The sequence below is a fragment of the Enhydra lutris genome, unplaced genomic scaffold (assembly GCF_002288905.1).
Source record: "Enhydra lutris kenyoni isolate GAN:26980312 unplaced genomic scaffold, ASM228890v2 scaffoldscaffold75, whole genome shotgun sequence".
Classification (NCBI taxonomy): Eukaryota; Metazoa; Chordata; class Mammalia; order Carnivora; family Mustelidae; genus Enhydra; species Enhydra lutris.
In genome coordinates this window covers 4,979,397-5,004,986 of record NW_019154159.1, presented here as the reverse complement: position 1 = coordinate 5,004,986, position 25,590 = coordinate 4,979,397, and the positions used below count along the sequence as shown (strand labels likewise).

General features: G+C 66.9%; 1 protein-coding gene across 1 annotated transcript; it reads left to right on the top strand.

Annotated features, from left to right (window-relative positions):
- The first annotated feature begins 11,407 nt into the window (after positions 1-11,407).
- On the top strand, positions 11,408-23,609 carry LOC111160432 (apoptosis associated tyrosine kinase). The gene is made up of 12 exons (XM_022523555.1): positions 11,408-11,447; positions 13,625-13,704; positions 14,150-14,268; positions 14,462-14,549; positions 15,382-15,515; positions 16,763-16,847; positions 16,926-17,047; positions 18,392-18,541; positions 18,976-21,625; positions 21,741-21,897; positions 22,108-22,293; positions 23,285-23,609. The coding sequence occupies exons 1-12, from the start codon at positions 11,423-11,425 to the stop codon at positions 23,323-23,325; spliced, it is 3,837 nt and encodes a 1,278-aa protein (XP_022379263.1). The 5' UTR covers positions 11,408-11,422; the 3' UTR covers positions 23,326-23,609.
- The last annotated feature ends 1,981 nt before the right edge of the window (positions 23,610-25,590 follow it).

Sequence of the window (25,590 nt, the reverse complement as noted above, 5' to 3'; positions counted from 1 at the left end):
AGCCAGATCCCCCAAGCCCCCCGTCCCGGGACTGGCCAGAGGGCTGGGCCCCATGGTAGGAGGGTGGGCCTCTGGCATCGGTGGGGCCGGCCAGGCCTGAGTTTTCTCCTGCGTCACTGGAAGACATGGAGGTTGCGAACTTCCTTCCGTCCCTGTGTCTGTGACAAGCCGGCCTGGCGCGGGGTGGGGCAGGGACAGCAGCTCAGCTGGCCCCGGAGTGGGGTCCTGGGGCGGAATCCTGATGGAACCCCTGGGGCTGGGCCACCCCTGGACGGCCCCTGCGCGCTGTCGAGACCATGTCCGTTGAGTGTGCACGTGAGAGTGCGCAGCCCGTGAGCGCGTCCGTGCCCACGCGTGCGACTGGTGTGAGGGCGTAGGAGGCTGTGGTGGTGCTTGGGTGGGAGTGTGCGCACGTGGACACGTGCGAGAGTGAGCAAACATACGTGTATTTCTGTGGCCGTGTGCGCGTGTACACGTGTGCGTTTGAGCGCCAGTGCCTGGTGCGTCTCCCCCTTCTCCGGAACGAAGGCCCAGGCCTCACTGGTACCCTCCTGCCCCTGGGGAGTTAGAGCCCGAGGGCCCCCTCATGAGCTCTGGGGAGGTCTGAGCTTCCGACCCACAGGGACAGCGGGCAGGGGGCTGACACCGGCCGCACCACCTGCCGGCTGCCCTCTGCAGATCTGTGGTCCGGGCTCTGGGAAGGACCCTCCCTCCCTCCCCCCCCACCCGCCTACCCCGTGAGCAGCTGCCAGGACCTGGCGTGGTCCACCGCCACAGCGCGCCAGCAGGCCCGGGGCACCTGGCAGGGGTGGCCTGGGTGGGCCTTGGAGCTGCGAGTCCTCATGGGGGGTTGGTGGGCTCGAGGCCTGTCGCTCCAGGCTCGCGCCTCAGCTGGCGGTCGCCCTGGGACACTCACGCGTCCCTCACAGGGAGGAGGCAGTGCCCTCCCCTCTCAGCCCCACCCCTCTGTCTTCGGGGTGCAGCCCTGTCCTCCACCCTCTGTCCTGCACACAGCAGGCGGCGCCTCGTCTGTCTGGCCCGTGAGCAGACTGGGCCTCTGGGCCCCAGAGGTGTGGGAGGCTCTGGGGAGGGGGCAGTGGGGCCCAGTCTCCCCACCCAGACGCCCCGTGGGCCTCTCTCACCTGGGGTGGGTGGAGCCCGGGCAGCTGCGGGGGTGAGGTCGGGCTGGGCCCTGGTCCAGAGTCAGTTTCTGAGGTGGGGAGGCTGGGCCTCAGTTTCTCCACTGGGCTGTGGTCCCATGAGCCTGGTGGCTGTCCGGGACGGCTCAGGATACAGCACCAGCCCCTGGGCAGGGGTGAGTCCTGCAGGTGTGGCTTTTGCCACGGGAGGCCGGGGCGGGGGGGAGGTGGGCATGCTGGGGCCTGGGGACAAGGAGGCCAGTGTGTCTGAGCCCGCGTTTATGGGCCCATGTCCTCCGGCCGCCGCTCCCAGCCCCACACGGGAGCCTCCCTTACAGATGAGTTGGGCTCCATTTTAGTCCCTGGTCTGTCCTTTCACTCGTCGGGCTGGCCTCTGAGGGTTGGGGGGAGCGAGGAAGCAGAGGGGCCTGGGTCCTGGGTGCGAGAAGCCCGGCCACACGAGTCCCAAGCCCGGTGGAGGGCCACGGTGTCCCTGCTCGGGACACCCCTCCTTTTGGAAGAAACATCCAGGTCTGGGGCCACAGACAAACCTTGTGGAGAGCCTTTGCTCCCCAGGTCCCCCAGCCCCAGATCTGTCTGGAGCATGGCCTCCCTCTACTTGCCCCGGGAACCCCAGAATCCTGCCAAACCCTGCGGTTTGCTTGGCGGGGGGCTGGGAGGTGGGAGTGTCAGAGCCAGACAGTGGGACCCTCTGGGCACCTCTGGGACCTCGGCCCTGACACCCCAGGCACATGGACCACCGCCCCCAGTGCCGTTCTCTGGCCTCATCCCGATAACTCGGCAGAATGCCCTCCTGGCGGAGGGTCCTTCCTAGGCAGGACCCTGTTGGCGTCACCACGCAGGCATGGGGGCCAGCGGGCTGGTGCCAGGGTTCCTCAGATGCCTGGCCGAGACCCTGCCCAGGCCTGCGGCTGACCCTGGAACCTGAGTCCCCGTGGGCCGGGCCGCTGGGCCACCTCCAGGAAGGAGCCCGGGGCTCACCAACTGGGCCGTGCTGGGGCCCCCCCGGAGGAGTGAGCTCCCCGTGGTGTGAGCAGCTGGGGCATTTGGCCGCGACAGGTAGGACTTTCCGTGGTGGACACGGCCGCCGTCCCAGGGAGATTTGGGCAGCTCCCCGAGGGGACGGGGTGAGACGGGGGGCTGTGGGCACCCCGTGAAAGAGGATTGAGCCGGCCGGGGCTGGGGGTGTTGGGGGGTCAGGCAGGGCTGGCCTGCTCTGACCCGGCCTCCGATGTGTCATAGGGCTCGTGTCACGCTTTCTTTTTTTTTTTTTTACATTTTTTTTAAAGATTTTATTTATTTATTTGACAGACGGAGATCACAAGTAGGCCGAGAAGCAGGCAGAGAGAGAGGAGGAAGCAGGCTCCCAGCTGAGCAGAGAGCCCGATGCGGGGCTCGATCCCAGGACCCTGAGATCATGACCTGAGCCGAAGGCAGAGGCTTTAACCCACTGAGCCACCCAGGCGCCCCCGCGTCACGCTTTCTTAAGCTGAAGTGAACCATGACAGAGGGAACAACGGGGCACTGAGTGCGTTCCCAGTCCCAGAACATTCTCCTCACCCTGTAAAGACCCAGGGAGCCACGTGTACCCCTCCCCACCCCAGCCCCGGGCAGCCGCGCCCCTGACCCCCCCACACCAGTGCAGCCGCTCAGCGTGGCCTGGCGTGGCCGCCACTTTTCACAGCGTCACTCATGGAGGACGAGGCTTCCCACTCTCCGCTTCCTCGCTCACGTCCCGTTAGAGAAATCGTGGCCACCGTAGTGGGTCAGATGGCACACTTGTTCAGAGCAGCTGCCGGGGGACGGCAGGGTGCGGCCCCTCCGAGCGACCCTGGGGAGACCGAGGCCCTTGGGGTCGAGGCCGGAGGTCTTGACCTGGCCCCACCCTTGCTCTGTCCAAGTGGTTCCTGAGTCCTGAGTGTCTCAGGCCCCTCAGGCTGAAGGGACAGGGAGGGGAATGGCCAGACTCTGGGCAAGTGGGGTTCGCGTGGAGGGCTCTCAGGGCGTGCCGGGCTTGTGCTTTTGAAGGTGGCTCTGGCCAAGGGTGAGGAAGGGCAGGCGGCTCCAGACCCCGAAGTTGGGCAGCGTCCTGGCTGCGCTGGTGGTGGTCAGTGGCCTGGGAAGGGCTGGATGTGGGGGGAGACAAGAGGGGTCTGGGGGCATTGGGGTGTCTGGTTCGGGGAGTGGCCGGCACGGGGCCGGGGGAAAGGTCTGTGATGCTCAGGCTCACCGGAGGGAAGGGCCGGGCCCAGAGGGCTGTGGGGGTCTGGGGCCCTGGACTTAGTGCCGGAATCACGATGGGGTCAGGAAGGGGGCGGAGGCCCAGCCTGGGCCCCCTTGGGGTTGGGGAGGAGGGTCCAGGTCAGGACAGCGGGGTGGGTGTTGAGAGGGGGTGGGCGTGCTGGATCTGCCCCCGGGGCCCAGAAGGTGGCCCAGCCCACTGTCCTTCCTGCTGCTGGAATCAGGGCCAAAACCCAAGTCCCCGGGTGGTTGGAGCCAGGATCGCTGTCCCTTCTCCTGCCTCCTCCTCTCATCTGTGTCCCCATCGCGTCCCCAGGGAAACCTCAGTGACCTCCGGCTAGGTGACTCCCCGGGGTGGGATTTGAGGGGGGTGGAGGTTGGGCCCCAGGACTTGCTGATGCTGAGGCGTTGTTCTGTGTGTGCTGGGGCCGTGGGGGTCTTTCAAGAGGGAGCGACGGGTCTGAGTGCAAGTGGTCGCTGTGTAAAATTAGGCACGTTTGATTCGAGGTGCACCGCACGCTTACCGTAGGGCATCCGGAGCGCGGACGACCAGAGGAATTGTGCGTCCAGACAGGCACCGCTCTGCTCTGAGATCTTTTCTCTCACCTGGTTTTTGTTTGTTAACATGGTTGTGACTCAGATTCGTACACGGTAAACGGTTTTGCAATCCTGCCTGTTCGTTTCAACCTCGAAACAGAGAGTGGGGTGGGGGGAAGGCAGAGGGAGAGGGAATGTCCAGCAGTCTCTGTGCCCAGCGTGAAGCCCGACGTGGGGCTCGATCTCCCGACCCTGAGATCATGACCTGAGCCGAAATCAAGAGTTGGTTTCGCCCAACGGACGGCACCACCAGGCACCCCTAAGCCGTGCACGTTCGTGCCCTTTGGGGGACTTCTTGCTTATATTCGGGGTACCCCCCCCACAAGCCCGTGGTCCCATAGTCCCGTAACTGACACTTCGTGCCCAAACACGTCCTCGGGGCCTTTCTTCTTCTGAGTAGCGCGACCTCGAGCTGTCCTTGTTTAAAGCTTCTCCTTTAGTTCACTTTCACAGCTTCTTGGCAGGTGTGTCAGAATTTCTTGTCATCCTTCCTCTGCGGGGGGCCCGTTTGGGCTGTTTTTGTTACAAGCGTCACCGGGACGAGCATCTCCGTGTGGGGGGCTTCGGTCTGTGCTGCTAACGCTCGTTCCCGGCTTTGCTCTTGCTCTGGGTTTGGGGGTCCTCTGGGTCAGTGTCTTGGGGTAAATCCTCAGACGAGGCATCCCTTGGCCTACGGGCGGGCCGACCCCAAGGGGCGGGTCTGCGGGTGGCTCTCTGGCTTTCCCGCCGCTGCTGGGACGCTGTGCGGGGTTGGGGGGCTGGGGCAGGGGCTGGCGTTCGGGTCGGGCTCCTTTGACGTCGGGCGCGGCCGAATGTCTCCTCGTGGGCCTCCTTAGTTGGCTTGTTTCTGGTGGAGGGGCTTAAGGTGCTTTTCTCATTCTTTGCTGACGGTGCGCCCTCTGCGGTTGGGACAGCGTCTTCCGATGTATGTTCTGTGAACCTTTATCCTGGCGCACGGTGTGCCCTTTACCTGGGGCCAGTACCGAGCACACGTTTTCATGGAGCCGAACCATTTTGTGGTTCCTCCGTCGCTCCGAGCGTGAGTTTCTTCTCCAGGAACAAACCTGCCGTCGACCCGTTTTCTTCTGCCCTGCTATGATTTGACTTCGACGTCAGTCTGAGGTTCCTCTGCTGAGTGGCCAGGCAGCTGTTCCCCTGCCCAGCCCGTCACCAGCTCTTGGAGGCCCTGTGGGCCCCTGGTGTCCCCTGTCCTCCCGGCGACACGGAATATGCTCCTTTCTCACCTGGGATCAGCTCCAGGCCGGGGCCTGCCCAATTTCTGTGTGGCTTCCTTCACTGAGGACAGCTTCCTAGGGTCACAGGACAGGTGCTTCAGAGGAAGCGGGGGAGGGGATGACCCTGTCCCATGACAGCCCCACCTGGACACCACTCAACTGATGGCAGACACAAGTCACATTTTCCTTTTATGGGACGCCCAGCCCAGGCTCTGGCTCTGTTCTGAGCTGTGCCCCACACCCCTCTCCCAGCAGCTCTCTGGAGACGCTCCGTCCCCTTTGCAACCTGGCAGGGAGAGCTTGGTACACAGCAGGTGCCTAATAAGTGTGCGGTACTGTTTCTAAAGGTGGCCGTGGGGTTTTACAGAACGCTGTACCTCGCCTGGAGATGACTGGCTGTGCCGGGCCGCCCGGCCATGGAGGAGGTGGCCCTCTCTGGCGCGGGCGGGGGCGGAGCCATGGACGGCGGCGGCCGGCCCTGTCCGTGTTGCTTCTGCGATAGGCACGCGTGACCGGCAGGACAGGGTCCGCGGCCGCAAATCGCCCCACGTGAGTGTATCCAGGAGGCAGGGCCTGGGCCGGAGGACGGCTGGGACCACTGGGTGGCTCCGGTCTGCAGAGTGGTGTGTGGTTTGCGGTGGGGGTGGGGGGCGCTGGGAGGTGCTGGGGTGCACTTAGCTTTTGTCATTACTCATCACGAGTGTTGGATCTCACGGACTTGGTGGCTGTATGACATGTGATTTCGCACGAAGCAGCTGGGGACTGGTCCATCCCGTGGGGATTCACCTGATTACAGCGGTGGCCGTGATAACAATGGAGGAGAGCTCTTTCTGCCGGACGTGTGACCCGTCCAGCCCGCAAGGCTCTGGGGGTGGCAAGGGTGGGCTCCAGCTGCTGCTTCCAGGAAGCCCCCATGGGGTTTTCCTCCAGAACCCCCAGCCAGGCCCCTGCCTCCTACAGCTGTCCCCCGGGCTACAGTGGCCCTCAGAGAATTTGGGCCCAGGATGCCTGAGGCTGAGGCTGGAGCCCAAAGACGGGCTGAGGGCAGAGGCTGCGGCTGGGCCTCCTGAGGTGGGCCTGCCCAGCAGTAGTCTGCAGCCCCGAGGGCTGGGTGGTGTTGGACCATGGTGCCCGCTGCCTTCCTCAAGGACCCAGTGGGGCAGAAGACGGCCCCAGGCTCCAGGGCCCGCCAGGAGAGGGAGGTGCGGGAGCCCCCGGGGGCAGATGGAGGGCGGGGAGGGGAGGGCGCGGCAGAGCCGGTGGATCCCTGTGGCAGGGCTGCGTCCCTGAGGGCACTGGCTCCTTCCGGGGGTTGCGGGAGCCCGGGCTCTTCAGCCCTGGGAGGACTCGCCGTGGCCGCCTGCGGGCTGTGTGCTGTGGGGTGTGGGAGCCCAGCGAGGGGACCTATGCGCACCCACACCACAGTCGGCCTTCGGAGGCCCCGTGAGGGTGTCTGTCTTGGGCCCCTCTGGGAACAGGGACGTAGCCCGTGGCTGCCCTCCATGTGGGGTTCTCCTTTGGGTAGGCCGAGCGGGGTTCCCCTGCCACGGTGTCCCTGTCCTCCAGCCCTGCCTGGCCCCAGCTACCTGTGTGTGGGTGCAGGCACCGGGCTTGGAGCCCCGAGCAGGAGTCCAGGCTGGGCTTGCCATCTTTCTAGGCCTTCAGGCTCCCCCTGCCTCCAGGCAGCCCTCCTGGATACCATATTAGCTTGCAGTCCTGGCTTCCTATGTAGGAGCAGAGGCGCGCCGGCCGGAGGTCAGCTGTGCCACCTGAGGCAGGCTCTGAGCCTTCACTTCCTCCTGTCCAGAGGGACAGGCCAGTTAGGACCCCGGGAGGCCTTGCTGAGACCAGGTCTGACCTGAACCGATGGCTGGTGTGGCAGGTGTGCTGGGTTGGGTGGGGGGTCTTGAGAGCTCGGCCATGGGGGCTGGGGGTGGGGGCGTTTCATGGACAGGGAGAAAGCCTGCAGGGCCCAAACCAGACGGACAGACAGTGGTCTTCGGGGCGGGGCGTGGGCTGGAGCCAGTGTGACCGGACAGGAGGGGCAGGATTGCCTCTGTCTAGGGGACACCTGGACTGTCCCGCGGGCAGCAGACAAACCGGGCTCCCAAGGCCCTGGCTCAGCTGGGGGGTGGGCGCTGCCCAGAGCCCTACTTCAGGGCCATCATTATATGGTGGGGGATCTGTGTATGTTGTCCGGGCACCTCCATTCCCGCATCTGGGGAGGGTCTGCCGTGCGGGGGCTTTTGTGGACCTGGTGTTGCGGGGGGCGGGGGTCCGTGCTGTTCCCAGGACAGAAAGAGCACCGGGGGGCCCTTGATGGTCACTTCAGCAAGAGGGTAACTAGGACACGCCAGGCTGCATGCCGGAACTCTGTGCCCAGCCAGTGTGGTGCCGCCTTCTTGGGGACAGACAGTCCTCCCACGTCAGGGCGCTGACCCCCAGCTGCACAGAGCCTGGCACGCGGCCAGCCCCAACGCCCCCCCCAATCAGCAGGGCCGGGTCCCCCCTCCAGGCCCCTTGAGGTTCTGGCAGGGGTTACCATGCTCAGAGCTTTGGCAAGGTGACCGTCCCTGGAGAGGCGGGGTGACCAGAGCCTGGAAGAGACACGGAGGGCCAATTCCCATAGCCCCGAGACCCAGACCTCGAGGAGGGTTGCCCATGAGCCCCCTGGATTGGGTCCCAGGGAGGTTCCGGCTGCTTTGCCCGCCCGCATCCTCTGGGTGAGGCCAGAGCGGCACCCAGTGGCCGTTCGGGGAACTGCAGGCTAGGGCCGGGGTGGGGGGGAGGGGCGGCTCCTGTGTCCACCTGCCTGCCTGGGGCCTGGCCACCGGCCTGTGGGTGACAAGACTGGCGGGTCTCACAAGGGGTCAGGGTGCTGAGGCTCAGGCCTCTGTGAGTCGGGGTGGGCCGGGGAGTCAGGGGTTCGGCTGGCCCCCCGGTGCAGCTGCTGGGACAGGGCGAGCATGGGGGGGCAGGGCTACGGAGGCTGCCCGGTAACCCCCTCTCCCTCGGCAGACGGCGCCCCCCTCAGCGAGCTCTCCTGGTCGTCCTCCCTGGCTGTGGTGGCCGTGTCCTTCTCCGGGCTCTTCACTGTCATCGCCCTCATGCTGGCCTGTCTGTGTTGTAAGAAGGGTGGCATCGGGTTCAAGGTGAGGGCTGGGGGGTCCGAGGGGGATGGGGACAGGATCCCAAGTGTCGGGCCCTATTGTGCCCACTCAGTGCTGAGCTTCCTCCCTCCTGGGGTCACCTGCAGACCATACAGACCTGGGACCCCACAGCCTGTCCCCTGGGGGTGGCAGCGAACAGGAGGGGCCTAGAGGCTTTCGGGGACCCCAGCCCACTCCCTCCCCCACTTTGGGTCCCTTCTGTATGGGCGTGGCCTCTGAGTGCTGTGCCCAGGTTGGGCAGTCCCGGCCAGTAAGGATGGGCCTTCTTGCCAGAGGCCCCCCGGGCTCCTGACCCGGTGTGGGAGGGGCTCACCTCCCCCTACTTGCTGGTGGGGGAGTTGCCCCAATCACCCGAACCAGCAGCCACCCAGACGCGCTGCCCCCGCACCCAAGACCACCTTGCCAGCCGGAGTCACCTTCCTTTGGGCAACTTTTGCCCCACGGGGAGGGGGCCGTGTGCCGGTGCTAGACACCGGGGGGACCGTGCCCCGTTGCTGTTTGTGGGGCTTTGGCTAAAGGCACAGCCCTGTCTTCACTGAGGCCGGCCCCCGGGTTCTGCGCCCAAGGGGCCTGGGCTGGATCCTAGGGCTAAGGTCCCCTCCTGAGGATGGTGGCTGAGGGGCGTCCTTGGGGGCCTGCAGCTCTGAGAGGGGAGGACCAGGCGGAGAAGCTAGTGGCCGAGAGCCCCCAGTGGAGGCTCCCCCCCCCCGCCAGCCCTCATGGGCTGAGTTCTTGCTGACTTAGCGAACAGCGTGCTGGCCTGTGGTCATGTGGTCAGTCCGCGCCCGTCCCCTCCTGCCCTCCCCTCCTGGGCTGCAGGGCAGATTCCTAGGCCTGGTGAGTTTAGGAGGGGCGGGGCTGTCCTGTGGTCCCCATCAACGTCACAGGCCCCAGCTGTGTCCCTCCCAGTTTAGAGAAACAGCCCCCCTGCTCTGGCCTGCAGAGGACGCCCACCTGCCCGGCAAGGATGGGGACCTCGCCTTTGACAGAGGTCACCCTCCCAGATCCCTCAGGGTCTCCTTGGCCAGGCTGTGGCCCTGGGAGCTGCAGGGTCCATGCTCCCGCCCACGTTCACCGCTCCCACGGGGAGGCTGACCCATATGCACACCGTGGCGTGCCCCCCAGGGTCCTGGGGCCTGAACAGCGAGTGAGGTCATGGGGGGCAGGCGTGGGGGACCTCGTATAGGTCAGCCCCTCCTCAGGGCGCTTCGAGAACAAGGCCCCAAACAAAGGCCAGGCCCCAGCCCCTCCCACCCTTGCCCTCCTCACCTCCTGGAGAACATGGTGCCCAGAACATTCCAGTCCTAGCGTGCCTGGGTGGGCGGGCCTGCCTGCACCAGGGGTGCTGCCTCGTCGCTGGGGGCCCAGGGCTGGGCACCCCCGTGGAGCTCGCTGGGCGAAGGGGCCGGGCGGCAATGCTCACTCTGTCCTACCTGATCGCACGCTGTGCTGGCACGATCCGGCGGGCTGCCTGGTGGCACCGTCAGGTAGGGCCGGGTCTGATGGGAGCAGATGGAGCAGCAGCTGCGGCGGGGCCTCGGGACCCCAGGGCGGGGGTCATGGGCCCCAGGGAGGGGAGGCCTTGCGGGCAACAGTCCCCTTCCCCCTTCCCCCAAGGTTCTGTCCTCTCTGGGTAGGGACCAGGACTGGCCCACAAGGGTGCCAGCAGAGGGCTTCCGGAAGGAAGGAGAGTCCCCTGGGGCACGCAGGGCCAAGGGACGCACCTAGGCCCCCATGGCTCCCGGTCTAGGCCCCTGTCCACATGGTGGGGGAGGGCTCTGGGCTCAGGTGCCCCCTTGGGCAGCGCCTTGTGGGTGCCAGGGATGGGGGCTGCCCTTGTTTCAGTAGGAGAGGATTTTTTTTTTTTAAGATTGTATTTATTTATTTGACAGAGAGATCACAAATAGGCAGAGGCAGGCAGAGGAGGGGGGGAAGCAGCTCCCCGCTGAGCAGAGAGCCCGATGCGGGGCTCGATCCCAGGACCCTGAGACCATGACCTGAGCCGAAGGCAGAAGCTCAACCCACTGAGCCCGCAGGCGCCCCAATAGGAGAGGATTTTTGAGACTTGGGATCTTCTCCGGAGAGTGCCCTGGACCTGGGGGCAGGGGTCCTCCCCACAGACAGGTGCAGCAGCCGCATTTTGAAACACTCCAGTCACGTAGGGCCCAGCCCCAGGCTGCGGGACCAGGCTCCTAGGGAGCCCTGGGAGCAAAGGCAGACGGCCTGGTCCAGGGCAGCCTGCAGGCAGATGGCTGTGAAGGGTGGTGGGCGGCCTGGCCTGGGGTGGAGATGGGGGGTGGGATCCTTGTTCTGGGCATTCAGGAATTCTCTTTGTCTGGAAGGGGCAGGCTGGGGGGGGGTGATGGAGCCCCAGTCCCCGCTCCCCAGCCCTGTCCCTGAGGTTGGGATCTCTGGCTGCTGGGGGGGAGGGGTGGCAAAGAGGAGTTGGGGGCAGACAGGATGAGCCTCTTGGTCTCCTGCCTCTGGCCCCACCCCTGTCGATGTGGGGCCAGCGTTGCCCACTGGTGGGGGCGGACTGGACTGGGCTACTGGCTGCTGTCCTGGGGCTGCTGCCCATGCTTTTGGGAGGAAGATCGCCCTCCTCTACAACCAACACAAGACAAACACCAGCTCTCTGTCCTCTAGGCAGCCGGTGTCTCTCCGGGGGAATGGGGCTAGGAGCGGGGTGTGTTCTCTGCCCTGAGCAGTGAGAAAATGGGTGGAAGGGGCGGCTAGCGGGTGCCCCAACTCTGGGTCAGGTCCCCAGCCCTCACTGTCCCCAGCCCCAGAAGAGGTGAGAGCTCGGTCCTTTCTGAGTCTGGCCTGCATCCCTTGGCCCTGCCCCCATCCCGGGAGCCCTGAATCACTGCCAGCTTGGCACCCCCTACCACTGCAGGAGTTTGAGAATGCCGAGGGGGAAGAGTACGCCGCCGGCTTCTCGGCACAGGGCTCCCCTGCGACAGGGGCGCAGAACGGGCCAGACGTGTACGTCCTGCCGCTCACCGAGGTCTCCCTGCCCATGGCCAAGCAGCCAGGGCGCTCAGGTGAGTGATGCCCCGGGAGAGGCCCCGGTGGTGTGCACAGGGGATGAGCCGGGTTCCAGCCTGGCCTCTGGACTCAGGAGCCAGTGCTCCCGGGGAGGGGGCGGCCAAGGGCTGGTAGGTGCCCCCTTCTGGAGGGGGCTGGGGCACTGTGGACAGGCTTGGGTCAGCCTTCTGCCCACCACCTCACCCACCTGGGGGCTGCTGTGCCCAGGGGCAGCTCTGGGCACCAGGGACAAGGGACCAGTTGCCTTTTTGCTGGGCTGGGTTACCCCCATGCTGGGAGGAGGGGCTCCTCCGCTGTCCCTGGATGCTTGACCCCAGACAACCCCCGGAGCACTGGCCGCCATACAGGGACATGGGCTCCATTGTGCCTAGTGGGCGGGACCCACCTACTCAGGGAGGGGGGCTCTCTGGGGCCCCTCTGTGGGCGGGGCCCTGAATGGGCCTCTGACTCCAGCGGGGCTGGGGCGGGAGCAGGGAGGGACCTGTTCCCATGGCTTCCTTGCCCCGTCTCCCATTTGTTCCCCATCCTGCCCCCCAAGCCCCGGCCACCCTGCAGCAGGGTGACCCCCGAGGACATGATGTGGGTGCAGCTGGAGGGGTTCGAGGTCAGTGTCTGAGCCGGCCTGTGAATGCCTCGCTGTGTCTGGGGCCTGTGGGGTGGGGCTCCCATGACGTCTAATCTCAGGGCCTCTCCCTGGAAGCCCCTCGGCAAGGCCTGGGCCCACCCCCGGCTCCTTCAGGGGCGCTGAGGGAAGGGGGTCAGGCCCTGAGGGAGCTTGGGGGACACTGGCCTGTGGTGGTGATGATGGCTCAGGCCCATCCCATCTGCTTGCTTTGAAGCCTTGCCGTCCCGTGACCTCTGTGCTGTCCGCCCGGAAGCCCAGACTTCATGGAGGCACTGGTCTGGACCCTCAGAGTGGCCCCGGGGCCACCAGGGTGTCACCTCTCACCATCCAGCCAGCATCTCCTGGGGGACACGTCAGCGGCTAGGCGGGAGCCAGGGCCCGGGGCTCGAAGGCCCCCTGCCGACCAACACGAAGCCCCTGCGGGAGGCAGGCTTCGGCAGGAGGCTCCCGACCTTCCTGGACGGCACAGGGGGCTCAGAGCCCATGCCAACCCTAGACGCTGGTTACTAGTGGGAAGCCGGGGGTTATCCCAGGGGACACGGCCCCCCCAGCCTCAGCCTGTCGCCCATAGGCAGTGCCTGGGACCCCGGCTTCTCACACCCCTCAGGGCACTGGCCCCGAGGGTGGGGATCTGGGACCGGGAGACAGCAGCAACGTAGCTCATGTCACCCTGTTTCTGGGGAGGGGAGAGGCTTCAGGTGATATGGGGGGCAGCCCACATGGAGGTCAAGGGTTAAGGACCTGAGCAACAAGGCCCACCCCTCGAGACTGTGGCGGGGGAAGGTGCCGCCAGCAGGTGGGGGCCCAGGGCGAGGAACCCCAAGGCTCAGGGCCCAGTGGACGCCCCCTAAATTCTGCTCAGCATTAAGGCCAACATTCCCTGGAAGCAGACCCCATCTCCAGGGCGCTCCTGGCATTCTAGGCCCCGCCCTGTCCCCCTGCGCCCTCAGGGTGGTTGGCGTGGGAACAGAATTCGGGGAATCCCTGGGGCATGGGGGGCATGAGTGGGCTTGGCAGCCCTGGCCCTTCCTCCGGGGCCCTCACTGACCCTTCTTCCCTGCTGACCTCACCCAGCCCAGGCTGCAGGAGAATGGACCCAGTGTGCTCTGTGCAGGGCTGTGCCAAGCAGCGTCCGACAAAGGGGCCTTTGGTGCTCCTGGTGCTGGAATGCCAGCCTGCGGCAGGGGTGAAGGGACGGGCCGCTCTGGTGCCCTCCCCTCCATGGGCTTGGCCTCAGCCATACTGCCTGCCTGGCCTTGCCTGTGCACCGCTCTTGGCTCCAGGCCCCGCTGTCTTCAGCCCGGCGTGTCCCTGTACTTCGGGGACCAGCCTTCTCAGACCCTCCCAGAAAGATGCCCACATGTGGCTTGCGGGTCCACGGCTCCCTGGGGCAGCAGGCGCCCTGCTCCTGATGGCAGTCCCCAGCCATGGCCCCACTCGGGAGGGTGTAGGGCAGCTCCCCAGCACAGGCTGAGTGGATGCTGGGAAGGGCAGCTGGGGGCAGCGACAGCCCGAGCTGGGGTTCCTGAGCACCCTGTCCCGTTACAGTACAGCTGCTCAAGTCCACAGACCTGGGCCGGCACAGCCTCTTATACCTGGAAGAGGTGGGCCACGGCTGGTTCGGGAAGGTGAGCTGCTGGCCCCGGGCAGGGGGTGGGGGGGAGGGCACTGGCAGTCAGAGGGGCAGGGTGGAGACCTGCTTCTCTTGGGAGCTGCCCCAGCCCTGGGGTCCTCTTTCCTGCTGGTCCCCTTCCTGGGGCGTCCCTTCTGTGCAGGTCCTGGTATCAGGTGCTGGGAGGCGCCCCTGAGAACGCCAGGTTGGGGGCCAGCGTCTTGGTCCTGGCTTCTCCCTCATGCCCTGCCGGGGATCCCCTCTTCCTCGCGGCAGACCCGCAGAGAGCGCTAGGAGGAGCTGGGGGCCTCGGGGTGACCACACGAGAGAACGTTTGGCTGAGAGGGTCCCCGGCAGGGGTCCAGGACCCTCCTGCAGACAAGTTTGGGGGGTGGGGGAGCGAGGAGGAGCAGGGACCGGAGGCTCTGCCTGGGGGGCCGTGGTGACGCGCAGCCCCGCAGGTGTTCCTGGGGGAGGTGAACGCGGGCGTCGGCAGCGCCCCGGTGGTGGTGAAGGAGCTGAAGGCGAGCGCCAGCGTCCAGGAGCAGATGCGGTTCCTGGAGGAGGCCCAGCCCTACAGGTGGGGGCCCCGGGGCCGGGCTCCTGCGGAGAGGGGGTGGGGGGCCTGCGGGGCACGGGGCCCTGGGGACAAAGGCAAGCTCTGTGCTGTCCCTGCTCCTCCCCCACCCCTGCAGAGCCAGCCCCCCTCCCCGCCCGCCCACCCCCTCCTGCCCTGAGTTCGAGTCAGGGGGGCAGCCTGTTGGCTCCCGCAGGGCCCTGCAGCACAGTAACCTGCTCCAGTGCCTGGCACAGTGTGCGGAGGTGACGCCCTACCTGCTGGTGATGGAGTTCTGCCCCATGGTGAGTGGCCGCGCCCTGCTCCGCCAGCGCCCCTCCATCCGTCCTTCCGTCCGGGGTGGGCAGGAGGGGGGCTCACCCTCCCACAGGGGCAGATTGGCTGAGCCAGGGGCAGGGGGCCCTGGGCACCATCCTCCCAGAGGCAGCCCGTGGGGAGGGGGCGATCCCACATCACAGGGCAGGTGGCTGCCGCGTCTGGGACCCCACTGCACTCTGGGGCCGCCCGGCCACCTGTCTGGTTGAGTCAAGACGCTCTCCTGTGAGCAGCCTGCCACCACTTCCTTGGTCTCACGTGGCTGGGATGTCCCCTGCGAGATGCCCCTGGGGTCCCCTTCCCCACCCTTCCCGGCTCCAGACCTGCTTGGAGCTGCCCTTGGCCGACCGGCACCCTGAGGCCTGCAGGGCCGCACCGCCCAGTGTCTGGACTCCTGGTAGAAGCTGTGACCTCCTGGGGCTTCCCCAACATGGCCAGGCCCCTCCTGGAGCCAGGCAGTGGGCGGTGTCCCGCAGGTCGGGGACTCTCCAGCTGTCCCTCTAGTCACCTGCCCCGTGCTCCCTCCTGGCTGGGCGTCACAGGGCCTCTGATGCTTGTGAGCAGTGAGGGGCAGGCACGTGGGCTTGGTGGTCTGCACCCAGGATGGGGTCTGTGGGGACCACAGAGAAAGCGTCCACTGTCCATGGGGTTGTCCCACTGAGGGCCGGCTGCTGGGGGGCAGACTCGGCGGTGGCTCCCTGGGCTGTTAGCGGGTCCTCTGTGGGGAGGGAGGGGCTGGGTGGCAGGCTCGCAGGGTCCCTGCTCCCCGCCGGCAGGTGACGCTGCCGCCCCTCTTGCCAGGGAGACCTCAAGGGTTATCTGCGAAGCTGCCGGGTGGCGGAGTCCCTGGCGCCTGACCCCCTCACCCTGCAGCGCATGGCCTGCGAGCTGGCCTCCGGGGTCCTGCACCTGCATCGCCACAACTACGTGCACAGGTGAGGCGGGGCGGGGCTGCTGGCTGTCTGCCGCTGTGGCCCCTGCGCAGAGAGGTGCCAGCTTCCCGCCCGGGGCCTTATGTGAGGGCTCGGCTGGGTTCGTCTTCATCTGGCCTTTAGGGACCTACTGCAGAGGCGTCTTCTGGAATAAAAGACAGACGGGGGTGTGGGGTGCGGTGGACACCTGCTTCTGCAGGACGTCGGGCTGGCCTGGGCAAGCTCACAGCAGGGCCCAGGGCTCATCCTCTGTTCCGGGGGCGGCCAGAGCCACCTGGTGGCCCCACGCTGGGCCCTGCTTGCCTCTGTGTCCCAGAGGCCCCTGGGAGGAGGGTTGGTTCTGTCCTGCTTCCGCCTTGGCCCTGGAGTCGGAAGGAGGGACCAGGGTGCCCTGCGTAGGGGGACATGCCGGACGAAGCGGCGATGGAGCAGGGGCCCCGCCAGCCCCGGGCGCCGCACGGGCCGTCCTCCCCAACAATATCCTGGTGCTGAGTGATGACACGTGTGACTCCAGCATCAGAGATTTTGTTGAAGATGGCAGCTGCCAGCCTCCTGCCCTGCCCGCTGGGCCCGCCCTGCCCCGAGCGCAGGCCCACCTGCAGCCCCTGGAGGGTGCGTGCCGACCCACGTTTGCCGGAGCGCCCTGGGCCCCCAGACACCCCTGCAGCCCGCAGCCCGAGGCCAGCCACTGGCCGGCCGTGGTGCGGTCGCTCCCCGCCCCTACCCTGCCCTGGGCCGGGAGGGGGGTCCCCGCCCTGTGTGAGCCGGGCAGGGTCAGGATCCCCGGGGAGACTTGGGATCCCAGGATCCCAGCTGGGGACGGTGAGGGGGTCGTGGGTGGGAAGAAAGATAAGGCAGTATCCCTGACCGGCTCAGTCCCAAGGGGTGGCTCAGTGGGCCAGCGAGAAAGAAGGGGGAGGGCGAGAGCTAGGGTCAGCAGGGGAGTCCAGCAGTGGCCGGGCCATGCCTTCACTGAGGGCCCCTTGGCATGCCCCAGCCTTTTCTGGGCCTCGTTTTCCTCATCTACCTTGTAACATTTGAGGCCCCGTCCATGCGGGCCCTCCAGTGTACCTGGTGCCCCCTGAGGGCCGGGGGCTTGGGGCCACGGGTGCAGGGGCTGCTGCTCAGACGCCCTCTCCCCACCACTCCCACTCGCGACAGTGCCCTCGGGGACAAGCGGTTCGGCCCCTCCGTGCCCCGGATGTCCCCGGCCTGGCCCTGCCATTGACCCCCACCCTCCCGCCCTCCAGCGACCTGGCCCTGAGGAACTGCCTGCTGGCGGCCGACCTGACCGTGAAAATCGGCGACTACGGCCTGTCCCACGGCAAATACAGGGTAAGAGGGCGGGGCCGTGCTGGGGGTCAGGGCCAGCCACCCGGCTCCCCGTGGCAGCCCTGTCCCCTGTGGCCACAGGAGGACTACTTCGTGACCGCCGACCAGCTGTGGGTGCCGCTGCGCTGGATCGCACCCGAGCTGGTGGACGAGGTGCACTGCAACCTGCTGGTGGTGGACCAGACCAAGGCCAGCAACGTGTGGTGAGCGGGGGCGGGGCTGCGGCGGCGAGGGGCGGGGCTGCGGCGGCGAGGGGCGGGCCCGGGCGGCGAGGGGCGGGGCCCGGGCGGTGCGGCAAGGAGTCGCCCACAGGCCTTGCCAGGCCACGTGCTGGTGCTTGTCCGAGGAGGACACAGGGCTCTCAGGCCCGCCAGGCAGCAGGCGACCGAGTCCCACCTGCCTTACACGTGCAATGACATGCTTCTCCATCCAGCCTCATCGCTCTGTGGGAGGTGGTCGCTGCTGAGCCCAGGGCAGGTCATGGGGCTGCTGGGGCTATCTGCAGCTGTGCAGTGCCAGTCGCCCCTGGTCCTGGCCTCCCCCCGGGATCCCCTGACATCCAAAGTCGCCAGGGTCCGAGCACACGCTCAGGTTGGAGAGCCTGGTGGGAGTGGAACAGGCTCCCTGGCCGAGACACGGGACCCAGTGTGGCACCTGCTCTCTGCGCAGGGGGCTGGAGCGCTCCTGTGACTGGTCTGGAGGGGCTCCCCATCCTGGGAACAAAGCAGGACACAGAGGGGCCATTCAGACCCAGTACTTGGCCTCTGGAGGCTCTGCCATGGTGGTCTCTCTCCCTGACCAGTGTCTTCTCCCCACCCCTCTGCCTCCCACCTCCCCAAGCCTGTTTGGTCTCCTCCTTCTGCTCCAGGGAGCTCTCAGAGCCTGGATCCGCGGACCCCCCTCCTTCCTGAGCATGCCCGAGGCCTCTACCCACAGTCCACTGCCACTCTGTCCCCTCACTTCGCCCACCAGCCCTCCCTGCTGCATGCTGACAGGGGTCTCAGGACGGCTCTGGGCCAGGCCACCTGACCCCTCTGTTGCCCTATTTGCTCTGTTCCTCATGCTCCCTGGCTCCCGGGACAGCCTGGGGTGTCAGGGAGCTGGGTGACACATGCCGGAAGGAACCTAAATGGCCTTCTTCTGGTCCTGCCGGCTCCAGCAGCCCCTGCCTACTCCCTCACCCACCCCACCCCCGCCCCAGCCTCAAGGCCTTGGCTCCGCCAGTCCCCTAGGACCGGGAGCTTCTCCACACGGTAGTTCGTACCCCGCTGTGTGTCTGGCCTTCACCGCGGCTGGGGAATGAATACGTGCACCGATGAAGGGACTGGGGTCTGTGGAAAGGCCTGGTGGCTTTTATTTCCTTAAATGACCTGGGCACAGATTTGGGCCTGGCCGGGTGGCGCGTCCTGCCAGTCTACTGAAGGAAGGTGCTGTCCTTTGGGAGGGTGTCCCAGGGTGCTGGTGTGATTACAGGAGCGGCCCTGGTGGCTGAGGCTCTGAGATCTGTGCAGCCACGCCAGCCCCCCTGATGGCCACCCCCTCCGCAGGTCCCTGGGCGTGAGCATCTGGGAGCTCTTCGAGCTGGGCGCGCAGCCCTACCCCCACCACTCCGACCGGCAGGTGCTGGCCTACGCCGTCCGGGAGCAGCAGCTGAAACTCCCCAAGCCCCAGCTGCAGCTCACCCTGTCTGACCGCTGGTGAGGGCCTGTGAGGCCAGGCGGGTGTAGTGTCCCCGGCAGGAAGGGCAAGACTAAGGGGGTGCTCCGGGTCAGACTGCCTGGCTTCTCAGCTAACGCTGGCTCCCTCCCCTGCCCCGCGTCCACAACGGGTGGTCTCTTTACCCAAAACACAAACTCGCCTGCGGCCTGGGTGGAGATGGGCTAAGGGACGGGCTCCTCCGCCCACTGTGGGCTCCCAGACCTCGGAGCCCACCTTGGAAGATTTGGGGTCTCCTGCAGTTAAGTTGTAGGTTCCCTTCCCTGTCCTTAAGGGATTCTGAGTAGAAGGAGAGGCCCCCAGACCTTCCTGCGGAGGGCAGATCTGCTCATCCCTGCGGGGCCGGGGTTCCTGGCTGGGGGCGGAGGCAGGTCCTGGTGGGCGAGGCCTGAGCCCTGGGCCTCCCTCCGTGCAGGTACGAGGTGATGCAGTTCTGTTGGCTGCAGCCTGAGCAGCGGCCCACGGCCGAGGAGGTGCACCTGCTGCTGTCCTACCTCTGCGCCAAGGGCGCCACGGAGGCAGAGGAAGAGTTTGAGCGGCGCTGGCGCTCGCTGCGGCCGGGCGGGGGTGGCAGCGGCCCCGGGCTGGCCGGCCTGGCTCTGGGGGGTGCGGGCGAGCTGGCGGCTGCCTCGTCCTTCCCGCTGCTGGAGCAGTTCGCGGGCGATGGCTTCCATGCGGATGGGGATGACGTGCTGACGGTGACAGAGACGAGCCGCGGCCTCAACTTCGAGTACAAGTGGGAGGCGGGCCGCGGTGCTGAGGCCTTCCCGCCGCCCGGGGGCCCAGCAGGCCCCAGCCACACCACGCGCCTGCAGGAGCTCTGTGCCCCCGACGGCGTGCCCCCCGGCGTGGTGCCCGTGCTCAGCGCGCACAGCCCCTCGGTGGGCAGCGAGTACTTCATCCGGCTGGAGGAGCCCGCGCCCGCCGCCGGCCACGATCCCAACTGTGCCGGCTGCACCCCTAGCCCCCACGCCGTGGGCCTGCTCCCCAATGGCGGTGACCAGGACAATGACTCGGAGGGCAGCGGGGCTGCCTCATTGGCCATGGAGCCGCTGTTGGGCCACGTGCCGTCCCCAGCGGGGTCCTGGGGCCACTATGACCACTATCTGCACGGGAGCCACGCCCGGGACCCGCCCTGCTCCCTGGGCTCGCCCTCACCGGGGACCCTCATGCTGGCAGAGCCCAGGGAGGAGGACAGTGACTGGGGCGCAGCTGCCTTCTGCCCACCCTTCTTGGAGGACCCACTGGGCACGTCCCCCTCGGGGAGCTCTGGGGCCCAGCCATTCCCGGGTGGGGAGGTGGTGGGGGAGGCGGAGGCGTGCAGGGCTGCCCAGCATAGACACTGGAGTTCCAACGCGTCCGCCAACAACAACAGTGGCAGCCGAGGGCCAGGTTCCTGGGACACGGGGTATGTGGGTGGGTGCATGGGCTGCTGTCCCAGCACAGACCACACAGTACAGGCTGTCCCTGAGCTGGGCGGTCCCCTGGCCCTGGAGGACACCACGGAGCCTCTCCTTGGGCTACAGGGGGTCTCCTCTGGCCAGGAGCTCGGCCGCTGCCTTGGCCTCCGTCATCTGCGTCCTGCTGGGGGCCTGCCACCTGCCACCTGCCTGCTGCCGTCCTCCCAGACACAGGTGGCCATAAGCGGGGGTGACCACCCCCAGACAGAGCCCAGGCTTGCTGAGGAGGCTGAGGGCTCTGCCAGACCTCAGAGACCCCTACCATCCCTCCCTGCCCCATCCCCAGAGGGAGCCCCGCTTCCTGCTGCGGAGGCTGGTGCCCTTGCCAGCCTGCCTGCCTTGCCCATGCCCGCTGGCAGCTGGGAGACTGCCCCCGAGGTAGCCCCGAGCCTGGACAGCTGCCCTGTTTCCCCCGAGCTGGAGGCGACAGTCAGTGAGGACGAGGACATGACAGAGGCCACTTCTGGCATCTTCACAGATGCGTCCAGTGACGGCCCGCCCACAGAGAAGCCTGACGTGACGCCGGCCTTCCGCTCCCTGCAGAAGCAGGTGGGGACCCCCGACTCTGTGGACTCCTTAGATATCCCCTCTTCTGCCAGTGATGGTGGCGGCTGCGAGGTATTCAGCCCCTCCGTTATTGGCACTCCTGGTGGGCAGCCCCGAGCCCTGGATAGTGGCTACGACACGGAGAACTATGAGTCCCCTGAGTTTGTGCTCAAGGAAGCACACGAACCATGCGATCCCGAGGTCTTTGGGGAGCTGGTCTCCGAGGGTGAGAGCCCCGGGCCCGAGATGCAGCTCTCCACCTCCCTTGGAGGCCTCAGTGAGAAGAACCCCTACCGTGACTCAGCCTACTTTTCGGACCTCGATACAGAGCCTGAGTCCACCTCGGGCCCCCAGGAGAAGGGAGGAAGTGCCCTGGCCTCCAGGCTAGAGCTGGACCTGGAGAGCCCTGGGCTGCCGTCTGCACAGCCCTCCCCTGAGTCTGGGTTGCCCCAGGGGGCACAGGGCACGGGCCCCACGGGCATGCCACCGCTGCTACTGCCGCCGCCAGAGGACCCTTCTCCAGAGTCCAGCAGCACCTGCCCAGAGGGCCCCAGACTGGAGCCTCCTTGGCCCCAAGGCCCTGCGGGAGGGCCTGCAGGGCCCAGCCTGGAGCGCTCCAAGGTTTTCCTGCTGACCCCAGTGCCACTGAGCTCAGAGAGCCACCACCCTGACCTCCAGGAGGCCGCAGTGCTGCTGTCCGGGCCCGCCCAGCAAGAACGGACAGGGGGCCCCAGCACCCCCAGAACCCCACTGTGCCTGGCTTTGCCGGGACTGCCTGCAGCCCCCGAGGGCCGGTCGGAGGAGGAGGAGGAGGACAGTGAGGACAGCGACGAGTCCGATGAGGAGCTGCGCTGCTACAGCGTCCAGGAGCCCAGCGAGGAGAGCGAGGAGGAGGCGCCGCCTGTGCCCGTGGTGGTGGCCGAGAGCCAGAGCGCGCGCAACCTGCGCGGGCTCCTCAAGATGCCCAGCCTGCTGTCCGAGGCCTTCTGCGAGGACCTGGAGCGCAAGAAGAAAGCCGTGTCCTTCTTCGACGACGTCACCGTCTACCTCTTCGACCAGGTGGGCGGCCGCGCCGGGCTCTGCGCGCGGGGGTGGGTCCCCGGGGGCTGGGGAGCCGTGGGAACCGCCGCCGCGGGCCGATCTGACCGAGCCACGCGCCGCTCTGACCCTCCAGGAGAGCCCCACCCGGGAGCTCGGGGAGCCCCTCCCTGGCGCCAAGGAGTCGCCCCCCGCCTTCCTGGCGGGCGGACCCCGCACCCCAGGCGCCCCCGGCCGGCCCCGGCGGGCGGACCGCCCCCCCGACGGCCCGGCGACCCCTGCGGCGGAGGACGGTGAGCCGGAGGCGGGGCTTGTGGGACGTGACGTCACGGGGAGGGGCCTATTGGGCGGGGTCTTGCCGGGCGGACGTCACGGGCGGGCGGGCCTTTCGGCGGGTGTGACGTCAGGGCGGGGCAACGTCACGGGCGGCGGCGGCGGCCGGCCTGGAGGGGGTGGGGGGCCGTGACGTCCGCGACGCGAGTGACTGCGCCTCTGGCTCGCAGGCGGCGGGCTGGCGTGGGACGACGGCTTCCCGCAGACGCCGGGCCCCGAGGCCGGCCTGCCCGCTCCCGCCGCGCCCCCCAAGCCGGCCGCGCCCGGTCCCTTCTCGCGCTTCACCGTGTCGCCGGCGCCCGCGTCCCGCTTCTCCATCACGCACGTCTCGGACTCCGACGCCGGGTCCGTGGGAGGTGAGGCTGCGGCGGGGCTGGTGGGGGTGACCCCGAGGGGGGCAGTGGAGGGGGCGGCCGGGAGGGCCCCTGCTCGGAGCCGAGGCTCCGCGCTCCTTGTTTCTCATCTTCTGGACACGCGCGGTTTTCAGATGGGTAAACTGAGGCACGGAGCGGCGCCCTCTTCCCCGCCAGCTGCTGGCCCAGCACCTGTCTGGGCCCTGGCCCTTAGATGCTCTCTTCTCCCTCCTCTGGAGGCACCAGGCTGGACACGGAGTGCCCCCCATTCTGCTCTCTGCCAGACCTAAGCCCCCTGAAACCCGCAGCGGCCTCCGCCACCAGAGCCTCCCAGCCTCCGCTGGTGGGGCTCGTCCACTGCCCGACATCTCAGATGCCGTCGCGCTTGCCCGGAGGTGCCCAGCTCGCACCTCCCTCCCTGCTTCACCCCCACTCCAGCTTCAGACTAGTGCGGCCCTGTCAGGCTGCCCCCACCCCCTCCTTCCTGACAGGCGTGCAGTCCTGCGTCCCTGCAAGGCTGCTCTGGAAGCCCACCCAGAGCAGAAGAGCTCTGTCCCCCAGCAGACTCAGCCCCTTGTGCACTGCCCACGGCCGGTGGCTGCAGCCTCGGGGGAGGGCCTGTGCACTCATCGCGGGCACACAGCATACCCTTAGTGGCCGCCTGAGCAGAGAAGCAGGCCGCCAGGAGGCTTGTTTGTGACCGTGACCAGCACGCCCTGTTTGGGTCTCCGTTTCCTCACGCATTTGCCGGGCTCTGTTGGGCCCGAGGGCAGGCCTGGGCCTGGTGATGTGGGGGGAAGAGAAATGGGTGTGGCTCCCACGAGACAGCTAGGCAGGCCGGCTGCAGTGAACGGGCGGAGGGCTGTAGCCCCAGCTGGTCGTTTGGCCCCTTGGCGGAGGATGGAGGTCAGGTGGCAGTCCTGGGGCAGGGGACTCTCAGGATTCTCTGTTCCTGGTGTCTCCAAACGCTCATGTGGTACCTCGCGTTTGCCAGGGCCTGTAGCAGGTGCTGGGGGCAGCTGTAAAGAGGCGTGAGGCCCAGGCGGGCCCTCTTGGAGCTCCTCCGGTCCTGCTCCCGGAAGCAGCGAGGATGGTGACTGACAGCGGGGACCTTGGCCTTGGTGCCCCACGCAGCACCCTGGAGGAGAAGGGCAGGACAGGAGGCCTCCCTGGCCCTGGATGGTGGAGCAGCCCTGCGCACCGATCCCGTGCTGCCCCAGGCAGGGGCAGGATTTGTCCTGGACACTCGGGTTTGTCCCTAGCTGCTGGGGATGCCCTTTAGCCTCAGGTCCGAGCAGCTCCTTCCCCTGCAGCCTCCCCCTCCACCCTGCCCCTGCTAATGGGCTGCTTGGCTTCTGAGGCCCGGGGGACCTGCTCTTGGCTGGGGGGCCTTGCATGCCCTGCCCACCAGTTCCTGTGGTTACAGGAGATTGTCCTTACCCAGCCCAGGCAATGAGCCGATCTCTGCTGGGATGACCCTTCTCTGCCCCCTTTGCCCGGTTCTGGGTTTGCTCTGTGCAAGAGGACCCTGGGCTTGTGTGTCGTGCCCCCTGCCCCGTACCTCAAAGTCTGTGGCTGTCTTTCCCTTCAGCGACTCAGACCCATCAACTCTCCCTCCCCACGAAGCCTGGGCCAGTTCCCATCAGAGTCCACGGCTGGAGCGCGGGCGGGTGGGTCAAGGTGGGCTGCCTGGAGGCGGGGGCTTCCGCCCACACCTGTTCTAAAGGTGCCTGCGGCAGGCTGGCATGCCCAGCTCCCCTCTGCAGGGCGCTGCCCAGACCTGCCCAGCGGCAAAAGGAAAGTAGGGGGCTGCACCCCCCAGTGTCAGGGGCTCCTGCCTGCGGGAAGGGGTGGAACCGGGAGGGAAGAGGGGGCAGGGCAGCCCAGGGAATATTTTTGTAACTGCTGTTGTCTGAGTGAGTGGAAATGGGATGACTTTAAGTTATTGTTGCCAAAGAGACGTAAAGTTTATTGTTGCTTTGGGGGTGTGGGTGGGGGACTTATTTTGGGTGTTTTTTGTTTTTTATTAGTTTGAGGCTTAGGATGTGGGTGCAATGATTCTCTTGTTCCTTTTTTGTTTGTTTTTTAAAAGAAATCAAGCTAAGAAAAAGGCTTCATGCTAAGTGTGTGTTTCTTTTGTGGTCTGCACATAAAGCCCTGGGGAGGAGGGGCCCTGGTGGTGCTGAGGGGCGGACCCAGCTGCCAGCCCTGTCCAGGGCACAGTAGTCCCTCCTGACCACGGTGTGTGTGTGTGTGTGTGTGTGTGTGTGTGTGTGAGAGAGAGAGAGAGAGAGGGTAGCCACCCCCATCCCCTCGCCAGTTGCCCTGGCACACCTCGCTGTAGGGGACAGTGACTTGGGGAGGGACCGGCTGCAGTAGCCCTCTCTTCCTGTGAGGGGGACCTGCGAACCTCCCTGGACATTCTCGCCCCTCACCTTTCCCAAGCACGGAAGCGGGGGTGGGGCGAGCGGCAGGCAAGAGGGTCTTTGAGGAGTTCAGGCTTCTGCGCGTCTCCGCCCCAGACGTCCGCCCTGGGACCTCACCTGGTCCATCTCTAGCTCCTATGAGGCCCTGAGTCCCCACCTGCCCTACCTGTGCTCCCCTTTTGCTTCTCTTCCTGGGCCGTGCACAGGCTCCGGTCAGACTGCAGACCCCCTCCTTCAGGAGCCTGGCAGGAGCGGGACGGTGCCCGGAGTGTTTCCCCAGATGGGCACTGCTGGTGCCCATGTTGGTGACCGTGTTGGTGACCGGGGTGCTTCAGCCACAGACACCGTGGAAGTGGCTGGGGTGGGTGTCCCCCTCGCCCCCCACAGAGGCACCCACCATTTACTCCGGGGACACGGAGGAGAGCAGGGGGCCCAGCAGCCAGTTCTGGAGGGGGGTTGTGGCTTGGGTGGGGCACAGCGGCCCCCCCAGAATGCTAGTGGGAGTGGCGCGGCTCAGCAGAGCCCCAGTCGAGAGCACCTCATAGCTTCATCTTCCAGAGGAAGGTGGCGGGGTCTCCCCTGCCTCCGCCGCAGGCCTCCCGCCCCCTCAGGCCGACAGAGCACAAGTGGGCACAGCGGGGCACAGCCTCTTTATTGACCAGACGCTTGGGGGCTACGCGTGCTGTGGGAGCTGAGCCCCCTTCCAGCTGCAGGCCGACTCAACACCCTTCCCCGCCCCTGGGGGGACCACGACACGCACGGCCAGGGGGGCCTGCCTGAGAGGCTGGCCGCACCCCCCGGGGGGCAGCTCCCAGCCGTGGGGCCGCTCGGCCGCGACTCTGAAGAAACGGCTGGGGTCCCGCCCGGGCCAGAC